The 10,841-nt window shown below is 39.6% G+C and overlaps 1 protein-coding gene across 1 annotated transcript in view; it reads right to left on the bottom strand.

The window, feature by feature from the left end:
* Nucleotides 1-3,894: 3,894 nt before the first annotated feature.
* Nucleotides 3,895-10,841, bottom strand: part of LOC100533293 (glutamate receptor ionotropic, kainate 2) — a gene marked incomplete at its 3' end in the record, with an annotated part of 54,721 nt that continues 47,774 nt past the window's right edge. The window contains 2 exon segments of the mRNA XM_013081364.2: nucleotides 3,895-4,490; nucleotides 7,676-7,813. Coding sequence (XP_012936818.1) covers nucleotides 4,266-4,490; nucleotides 7,676-7,813 — 363 coding nt within the window.

The raw sequence follows: 10,841 nt of genomic DNA, 5'->3' as shown, positions 1-10,841 counted from the left end.
TACCTTTGAAAACAGGTGAACCCCACCTTCTTCATTCTCAAATATCTCGATAAACTTATATTATTTTCATCCAAATAAAGACAAGTGAACAGGCTTTAAGATGATACCAATAACTCTATGTGTCCAAAAATTGACCAGAGCCTGATTCCACCATGCTGCCTCACATTTGTTTACTGTTCAGCTTGTTAAGCTGTTTAGTAAGTGGAGCTATCGGTCGAAAGAACAAGAGCTTGTGTATTGATATCGACCTCCAGGGTCACGTCAATGAGAATCAAGAGAACTGCAGCGGGATGGAAAAAAAATTCCCGAGAGGAGGGCAAGGACATTGATAGCTTGTTTTGAGTTTCCGAGAAGTACATTGCTACTTTCTTGCGTGTAAAAAAAACTCTCAGAGGGTGGTTGGAGGTTGCCACTGGTAGGTCCTACTTTTTCCCCCTGTGCCGTTTGTGTCTATCTATATTGCTTCTTCCCTGCACTATGCGACAGTTATTTTGTCGATGTGCTTCTATTTACTCTACTCAAAACTCAAGAGGCTGTCTGTGTTTTCCCTTCAAATATAGCCATTTTCGTCAAGCAAATGTCCGCTTTTGTGCTATAGTATATTTCACGTTGCTCAAAGTTAACGTGTTTGTGTAATACAGTTATGTTAAAACGAAATAGATCATTGTTATTTTTCTGTGAATATTATTTATCTGCTAAATAGATCATTGTTATTTTTCTGTGAATATTATTTATCTGCTAAATAGATCATTGTTATTTTTCTGTGAATATTATTTTTCTGCTAATGTATTGTAAAGAGTAAACAGTTTGGCACTCACTATACAGAATACTGTGTATTGTTTTTGTCTTTTCGTTACTAACTGCCCTTTACATGTATAGCCTTCTGGGAGTCTTTTTAATCGGACTTATTCCTTCCTTTGTTTTCTGAAGAGTCATACTGTTCTAAAATCATAATTGCTTGCACGATATTTATCAAATCTTAAGAAAATACGAACGGCGAAATAAATTGATTTTCATTTAATTACACTGCTTTCGTTTTTTCCGTTATACAGTGTTTCCATTTTTACCCCCAGGTTCTGACATTTCGATTACTATAATATATCTTTTTTTAAAAACCAGCTTTATTTCTTTTTTAAAATTCTTAACGTGTCTTCTTTCTCATAACAACCGCTGTTGAGTCCCCCACATCTCTTCTCGACTGGATTAGCCCATCAAACATGAACACATACGAATTCTCTTATCTTCAACCGTGATGCCCTCATGCTGTACATCTGTTCCATCCAAACATAAAAACTCACTAAAAAGCGAGACAGACACAGTGGCAGTATAGAGGTTCAACCAAGGCGTAAATCTTTCAAAAATATGCTCTGAACATTATGTTTTTCTTTCCTTAAAAAAATACCAAAAACATGAAACTGGGAATCTTGATATCATTGGTGTAATGAGCTGTCATAATAAAAGACGTTACGTGAATTTAGATGAGTTTGTTTCACAATTTATGAGATGCACACGCGATTATCAAAAAAAGCCACCTTTATGTCTCTTTTTACGGTAAAAATAACATTTGTTCTTGAAACTTTTGCTGATTTTTAAATACCACTCACAAGAAATTCAACTCTTTTCTTTTCTTTCTATTTTCTTTTGTCTGCCTTCTGAGATATTGATACGTGGTTCATAATATAACACTGGAATGACACTGAACGTCTGGTTGTTAAAGTACACGTTGATATGCCATAAGGTCTCGTTTTTGTTTCTCTGTTTCCGTTAAAGTTGTTAACAAATCTTTTACAACATCCTAACGTCAAATTTTGCAATAAACCCTTCTTTTTCACAAGTCACAACAGATAAAGGTATTATTTTGAAAAAGAGCGAGAAAAACTGGATCCGTTGAGATTCGAACCTTTCACTCCCCTGTGTTCTCAATCAGGACGTTGGGAAAATAGCGGAACTTACTTGACCTGCTACACACATCAGGGGTCTCCAGTCTTTGGGTCGTCTTGACCTCACGCAAGATTTTAAAAGACGATCTTAATCTATTTAAAGACTGGGGGGGGGGGGTCCATTTTTGCGGATGTTGCAACTGTACGGTCAACTTCGAGTCACACCAGCGAGTCATGCGTGCCCGAAACCTGTTCGGGCGATGTAAAACGAACCAAAAAAACAACAACAAGCAAACAACAACAACAAACGAAAGCAAACAAACTCAAAACCTGCCCCTTTTTCCCTCAGGTTTCTGCATACTTTAAAATCCAAGTTTTTATAATTTGTGCATGGCAACAAAACTGATCGTTCAGATTGTACTCCGAAAGACGTGTCACACATCTGGGGATCGTCATGCATATTTTTACTTCTAAAAAAATGTCGACTGCAAAATCATGATACATTAATGAGAGAGCCCACGATGCCGCGATGTGCACGTGCGTGCTTCTTCACGGAACTGAAAACATTTTAATGTAAGAGCAAATAAATTTTAAAATCTAGTACGTGGATGGATGTTTGAAAATACATAGTTTAAATACTTGTGATACTTATAATAATATACAGACACATCGGTGCAAAATGTCATAATTTCATAATGTGTGAAAATGTTAACAAACAATATTTTGAAAATTCATACCAAAAGACATCTATTTTTCTCTGTACATCTATCAAGTAGCAGCATAGTATAGCTAAAAACACTGTGATGCACGGTCCACAATCATGTACTCCATCATTCACCTACATTCAAAAAGCATAATGTGTGTCTTTCACTCAGATATCATGCTATCTAAAGTATGTCTTGCAGTCAGGTAAATGTTCAGATGGTAAAGACATTAAACTAAACTGTGAAGAGAGTCAGGAACCAAGTATTCCTCGATATACCTGGGTGTCCCTGAGAGGTTGTTTGTTTTTTCTTCCACCACACTAGGAGCCCTTAGAGCCACAAAGCTGAGAACAAAGATGGCTCTGCCAATCCAGCTACTCCATCACTGTCGTATTTAGAGTTTATCATTTTAACTCTTTCTGTACCAAGCACCTAAACAGGACGCTTTAGTAACTCTATATCAGTATTTGTGGACACATCGTCGTACAAAAACTAGTTAAAGCCGACAGCTGAAACCAGAGTATCTTCGGAGGCAGATCCTTTAGTAAGAACGTGAGAGGCGTGGAGACAAGAAGGTTGGAACCCAGGCCCCTCGCCACATTGTCAACAGAACTGGACGGCTACTTCTGTACATCGTGAACATAACTCTGGACCAAAATGCATTCTGTAGACTGCGTATTGTAGAATAGTTAAAATGACGTGATAGGTTGAAATATGAAATCAGCCGCTCAGCTGACGTCACAGACAAAGCAATGGTAGCCGCCATTATACGTGGCGACGTGGCGACATTTCCCTGTACACCAACGGCGTTGTTCGTACAAGTAGAAGTAAGTGGGGGCGCAGCATTCTTTAACGAGGAAGTAAATCACACTAAGGAAATATTAGATGTTTTCCTTCGTTACATTTAATATAAACTTAGAGACAGTTTGAGTTCATAGTGGTGTAACACAAGCTTGTCTCAAGGGTTAAGGCGAATATCCCGAGGAGCTCAGTTAGCTCGGGTGTGACACTAGGCCAGCCAGCTTGTATACTGCTGGACTTTTGCCTTTGCTCGATTTATTCTAGCTCTTTGCTAGTGAGCAACGCAGTGGTGTTTGAACTGATAAAATGAAGCTGATCGGACTATCCTTAAAATACTCCTCATCTCAGATTTAACTCATCGAAATCCTTCGGTTCAGATCATTGTCTCTCATCGTGGCATCAAACAGTACAGATCACTCGTAGGCTTCACAGAAAAGTGCATGAGCAAATTTACGTGGCCCTGTCAAAGCTCAGGTTAGTTTAGGAGCCTCGGAGACAATAAAACCCGTTCCAATTAGAAGTTATACTTTAATATTGAAAAACAAACATATTGAATAACGCTCTAGTAGCAGTTGTTCAAAAAGCTAAGTGTTTGTTTTCAAGACACTTTTAACATTGTCTGACGCTTGACAGTTTTCCTTACAAGAGACAACCTTATCGACTGCTTCTACAGAGTGATCTCTTCAATCACAAAACTGTCCACGTCGGAAGTTCATGTGCTCTGTAAAGACAACAGAAATTCTAAACGTCAAGAGGAAACCCCAAACTGACAGGATATAAATATTTGCTGCACCTCGATTGCTTCCAATAGGACGCGCACAATTATTACGATACATTCGCTGCTCTGTGATTGGCTGGACTACTTCTTGCAGATGGACCGTCAAACCTCACCGTCACTGCAGTCCACGTGCTGGTAGTCCCCGTTAAACTCCCGCTTGTTGTTGTATTCTGTTCGGAAGTCGGATCGGAACTCTGTCTCATAGCGAGAGCCGCCAGTCGAGCGTGTGGAGGAAGGCACAGGGGAAGGAGATTTGCGGGTCTGTCGGAGCTGTAGCAGGCCGTTAGGGGAGTCCGGTCCGATGTCCTGGCCAGAGGGAGTGATGGGCTGAGTGAGATGAATAAAATTTACGCTGCTGTTTTGTTGTGTTCGTTTGTTAGTTGGTATATTGGTTTGTTTGTTTGTTTGATTGTTTGTATGAGTGTCTTTGTCTAAATAACATTTGGTATTATGTTTGGCTTTTGCTTGGCTAAAATTGATAAATAAAAGGAAGTTTACGTAGCAAAAGAAGCAATGTTTAGTACAGAAAAAAGGGCATTCAAGGGATTTTGTCCCCTCAAAGCAAGTATGGAACAAGTTCTACAGTGGAATAAATGGGTGGGGTGCGATGGTGGGGAAAAGAAAGGGGTGGAGTAGGATAAGAAACCGCCACAAAACAAGGATTAGATGGAACATGGCGAAAAAATGCGAGTGACCAATGTATGCATTAACAATGTTGGTGTTAAAAAAGGACTTCAAGCAGAGTAATAGGCGCCGTTAATGTCCTTACTGCACTACGGAAATTAACTTAATTGATATGCAAATAGATTTCTGGATAGACTAATGGATAGACCGCCGATGGAAAATAGATAGAGAGGCAGAGAGAGAGAAAGGGATAGATAGATAGATAGATAGATAGATAGATAGATAGATAGATAGATAGAGAGAGAGAGAGAGAGAGAGAGAGAGAGAGAGAGAGAAAGGGAGAGAGAGAGAGGGGGGGGGGCGGAGGGGGGAGAAATCGTTAGTAATAAAAAAAAGAATTAAAATAACTTTACTATGAATACACATTAGACTTATTAATGACGTTGACATGGAAATATGATTATGATCCGCGTTGTTTTAGGAGAGAGCAAAAACCTGATAACTATTAATGACGTTGACATGGAAATATGATTATGATACGCGTTGTTTTAGGAGAGAGCAAAAACCTGATAACTATTAAACTGCTGCCAAAACTGCTTCAAGGCCCTTTCTGGCGAGCAGATAACGTATTGCTAGTTTATGATACTATTATTGTCCTAATAAACTTGAGTTATTGTTATCATATTCATTAACGCCTGTTGGACAAACATCAGCCCATTCCATGGAATACACAAGTGGAAAAGAAAAAAATCAAAAGCTGCAATAACCTGTCATATGCACTCGCCCTGTAGTCCTGTGTGGCCTAAAAGCAACGTAATTGAAACCATGTTGTAGGGGGGCATTCTTGGAACGGAATGTAATTACCCATAATACAATAATGCTTGTCCTAATGATGGCATATCCGTCTGATGTTATCGTGTAGAATGATAAAATTCCAGCTCTCCAGATCAGGAGTATTTTCCCTCTTCTTTGATTTCACATAACGTCTATCTGAAAAGCGGAAACATGCCGTCTCTCCTTTCTTTGATGGAATTAGTTCTGAATGTATAGCCATCAGCTTTTGGGTTTTTTCGGTGGGGGGGGGGGGGGGGGTGGAGGTTTGGATTGCAGACAGATTATTAATGCGGGTTTTGATTCCGAGTTATTCTGTTACACAAATCTTTTTTTTCGGAACAAGGCTCCAGAGATATTCCAACAAGTCAGGCTCTGATATTGTGAAAGAACATAGACATATTAAGCAAGTGCGTTTCTTGAACCACTGTTAGGTTTTTAAAGTGCAAGTTGCAAAATGTACACTTCATCACAATATACGAGTATACGTTCGCTTATCTGAAGCAACGTCTGTAATGTACAGGTTAGGTTATTTACTTTGGACACAAAAAAGACTAACATTTGATCCATGAGTTGGGTAGATGTTTCATCTCTGACTTTATAATAAATGTGAAGGAGTAGAGCAACACCAGCGCACAATAAAACATGTTGATGTCGACAGGTAACAGAAAAGTATTCTGCACTACCTGACTTGGAAAAAGGGTTAAAGGATCCACCTCGTACAACCTAGATTGTATCGATGAGGTCGTTAAACGTTTATAACTCGGGGGCTCTCGTGGCCTAGAGGTTAAGGTGTTGGCCTCTCATTCAAAAGGTCCCGGGTTCGAATTCGGATAGCGACCGATAAATTTTCTTCTCTAAAATTGTCTCCTTTCACCTCATTTCCTGCTCTCTAGCAATGTTCTGTCGTCTGCTTTCGTCTCCTCTTTCTGCCCCCACCCCCTTACCTCCTTTGCCCCTTCCTCTGGGCTCCTGATTCTTTCTGCAGCCTTTCTACTGCTACTCCTTCGCTTCTTCTTACTGCTGTCTTTCAGCTACACCCTGATCTTCTTGTAGGAAAAATCTACACCTAGCCTTCTTGGACAAGGGCGGAAAATCTCGGAGGGCCGGGTGCAAGTTGCGCACGTTAAAGATCCCTTGGTGGTCTAAAATCGAGCAGAGTAGGCTTCGGCCGCCACCCGGGCAAAATTCAAAATTTCCTACCAACTGAAAATATTAGGTGCGTCTTGCGCGCTCATAATATGACCTATGCAGTTGCGAGCGCCGTAAAACATTTTGCAAAAACAAGTGTATAACTCTAAGGTAGATCTAGAGGAGAAAACCGCCCTCTCCGGATTTTCCATTGTCACAAGACTACTAAAAATTATAGCTGTTGTCAACAGAACCAGTAATCTGCGTTAAAAAAGCTTTATATGATATCAAATTAGGAAATAAGTTGTATCAGAACACGTGTTTATAGTATCAACGTAGAGAATTACCTATATTGGAAACAGTATTTATCGTATCAACTTTGGAAATTACTTGTATAAGAAAACTTATTCATGGTATCAACTAAGGCAGTTACCTCTCTATTACTACGAAAACTCGTATATGAAATTAACTAACACAGTTATCTGTTTAAGAAAGCATGTTCATAGTATCATCTAAGACAGTTACCTGTATATAATGAAAACATGTAACGTCAAGGCTAAAGCAGTCGTTTGTTATTTTAAAAAGAACTACTTATAGTATCAACTGTGGTTGTACCCTGTACTAGTAAACCTCAACACGATTTGCAAAGTAACACAAAACCGTGGTATGAGCTGGCATGAAAACTACTAGCTTGTGTCCCCGCGCTCATATTATTATATTATGCAGTTGCGAGCGCCGTAAAATAAGCAACCAAAGGATCTACAATGTATTCATCAACATCACCACTTAAACAGTCACCTGTTTCAGGAAATCTGCTTCTGCTATCAAGTAAGAGAGGTACTGAACTAGAAAACCTATATCAATCTCTCAGCTGAAGCAATCAACTGTTTTAGAATTCTGTTTTTAGAATCAACTAATGAAGTTACCTGGACATGCGTATGGCCGGCTGGTGGCTGACTCTGCCTTTTGTCACTGACATGAGGCTTAACCTTTGGCCTCTTAGAAGAGCCGCCACAGCGTACAGCGAACCGGAGCTCCTGGGCCATCTCCGAGCACAAAGATTGCTGAAGGGGAAAAAAGAGGAAACAATACAAGTTACATGCATACATAGCCATATGGAGTCATTGGTGTATTGGTAAGGCTCTTCGCCGTTGTGCGAAAAATACGTTGTTTCGATTCCAGTGTGGACAACATAAGATGTGCCACAACACGTTGGAATCAGGCCCTCGTCAATTTCTGGAAATATGGAGTTATTGGTATCATCTTCAATCATGGCCTTTTGTTTTGCTTTTAATAGCAAACAAAATTTGCTATTGAAGGAGGCCTAGTGTCAAAGGTACAGTTAGAAAGAAACTGGCCGCCAAAGTTTGGTGCCTTCAGATGGAACTGCAAATTATATACGTCTTTCGATCTTTTGATCAATGTTTTTCAGTAAATTTCATGATGGAATGTGTTCTTCGGTGAATATTAACTACAGTGTTGAGGCCTTGGAAAAAAAGCAAACAAATTATAGCTTTATAAAAATTACCAGACAGGCGGAAAAGTGCTAATCTTTTTTTATTTTATTATTTTGACGAGCGCCTGATGTCACCACGATGCGACGCAATAATTTCTCGAGCATAAAAGTTTGTCTGCAGTTATGTGTACCTTGTCCGATTGGGCAAAGTGGCAGGCTGGAAGCAGCCCCTGCCTCCCGCCCCATCTAAATATTCTGATTTCTGGCGATGGAGGCGCAAAACAATATCAGTCAGTCAATATAGCACATGGCTTTTTCTGCTCAATTTATCTCTGGTTCTATGCCTGCCTCCTTCCCATAAATAAATAAGTAAATAAATAAATAAATAGATAAATAAAAAGAATAAATATATAGATGTTAAAATCTAAACAATAATAACGGTAATAATAATAATGTAATAATAATAATAATAATAATAATAATAATAATAATAATAATAATAATAATAATAATAATAATAATAATAATCTTACTACTAATGGAGCTAAGGCCAAATTTTGCGAACAGTATATTCTCAAAAACTACCAAATGAAACAATATGAAATTTTGCCAGTACACATAACTTGAAACGTAGTGTTGCACTATTGTATTTTCATTAAGATCAAACGTGTAAGAAGAAAGCCCAGTTTAAGTTAAATTCAGTCCTTTTGTAGCGATCGCCATCATTTGCTTCGACATTGTATATTCACTGCGGAGTGCCGACTGCGCCAAAGGGTATTTTGTGTTTAGTTGTACCAAAGATAGTACATAACAAGATGGGCCACTCAGCCAAAAAAGTGTCCGCCGGAAGTTCGCTCTTTGCTTCAGATGGCGCTGCAGTCTGTTTCGAAGCTCTCTTTCGTTTTTCCAGAGGGAGAATAGGAATAGCACCTCCTTGCTTGCGCAGATCGACTGCTGTTCATCAGCCGTTCGGGTTCGTTCAGTGCGGAGTTTTAAGTTTTAAAAAAATTTAATGACCTCTCGCCTTTCATTCTAAAGTCAAATTAAATGAAAAAAACAATCACCCCTTCCTCCGGAAGAGGTTTTTTGTCTGCCCAATCATTAAAAAAAAGCGTTCTTCCGAAATTTATTTTAAAAACTTGCTAGTTTCACTTTGATTTTTAAAACTCAAGTAGGGTAACTCTGTTCGCAAAGGGTGCACATTTGTGAAGAGGGCACCACCGAATTTTGAGGACACTTTTTTAATTGGCTCAAAGAGAGTAGTGGCCCATCTTGTTATGTACTATCTTTGGTTGTACATAAAGTAGGTTTACGGGAATTTCCGGTTTCGATCTCACGCCTTCAGTGGCGGTGGGTGGACCAAGATTTGGGTGGGGCTTAGGTTTTTTTCACCTCTTTACCACCAAAAAGCAAGCAATAAGAACAAAACAGTGATGATTTTTCTATATTCATGGCGAGCCACGGCATTTTGAGAAGCATTCAAACAAGAAGAGTCACCTTTGTCTTCCATCTCTTTGTTCTACGTTAAATTCTTCGAGATGGTGGGGACGAAGCCGTTTCACCTCCAACTTTCTCTAATTAGTTTTTATCTGATGAAAAATTTGCCTCAAAAGTGGTTTTATTTAATTAATAACTGTTAAATCTCAGCGGCACAAATGCACAGCACTCCAAACACATACCGTCTATGAGGTGGATTGGGTCGTGTAGTTGCGGAAAATAGAATGCGCCTAACAAAGGCCCAATGGACGTATAGGTAACTGTGTCACTGGGGGAAAGTGTGTCGTAAACTTTCACCCGATTGTCAGGGCTGGGAGGGCGTGAGCCCTCTGTGCAGTGTTATTTTTTCCAGTCTTCTATCTTTTTACAAGAGGAGATTCATTAAGGAGGGACCATGGGAACGGGCTGGCTGATTGCTGAGCCCTAAAGACATTTGATTGGCTGTTAGGTTACTATAGTTGTAAGCCGTGACAACAGTGATTGGATAAACGAGCAAGCCGCCAAGTTGATCACTCTGTGTTCATTGCGGGCTATCAGACAGTTTCAACTGCTTATTTCGTTATTTCCATTTGCCTTGGGATAGACTTGGGGGGTGGGGAGGGGTGCTCAAGCCCGTGAGCCCTTCACTACCTACCGCCACTGCACGCCTTTAGGAGGAGGAGGAGGAGGCGTAGGTGTAGATGGAGGAGGAGGAGAGAAGAAGAAGAAGAAGAAGAAGAAGAAGAAGAAGAAGAAGAAGAAGAAGAAGAAGAAGAAGAAGAAGAAGAAGAAGAAGAAGAAGAAGAAGAAGAAGAAGAAGAAGAAGAAAAAGAAGAAGAAGAAGAAGAAGAAGAAGAAGAAGAAGAAGAAGAAGAAGAAGAAGGAGGAGGAGGAGGAGGATGAGGAGGAAAAAAAAGAAGGAGGAGAAGGAGGAGAACAAGAAGAAAAAGAAGGAGAAGAAGACGAAGAAGAAGAAGAATAAGTTGAAGAAGAAGAAGAAGATGATGAAGAAGAAGATGAAGATGATGACGACGAAGTAGCAGAAGAAGAAGAAGAAGAAGAAGAAGAAGAAGAAGGAGAAGAAGGGAGCGAGGAGGAGGAGGAGCAAGAAGTCGTAGAAGTATTTAGTAGTCGGGTCGAAAAGTAAGCACAGTATGGAT

Source organism: Aplysia californica, unplaced genomic scaffold (assembly GCF_000002075.1).
Source record: "Aplysia californica isolate F4 #8 unplaced genomic scaffold, AplCal3.0 scaffold00127, whole genome shotgun sequence".
Lineage (NCBI taxonomy): Eukaryota > Metazoa > Mollusca > Gastropoda > Aplysiida > Aplysiidae > Aplysia > Aplysia californica.
This window is presented reverse-complemented; position numbering and strand designations above follow the sequence as displayed.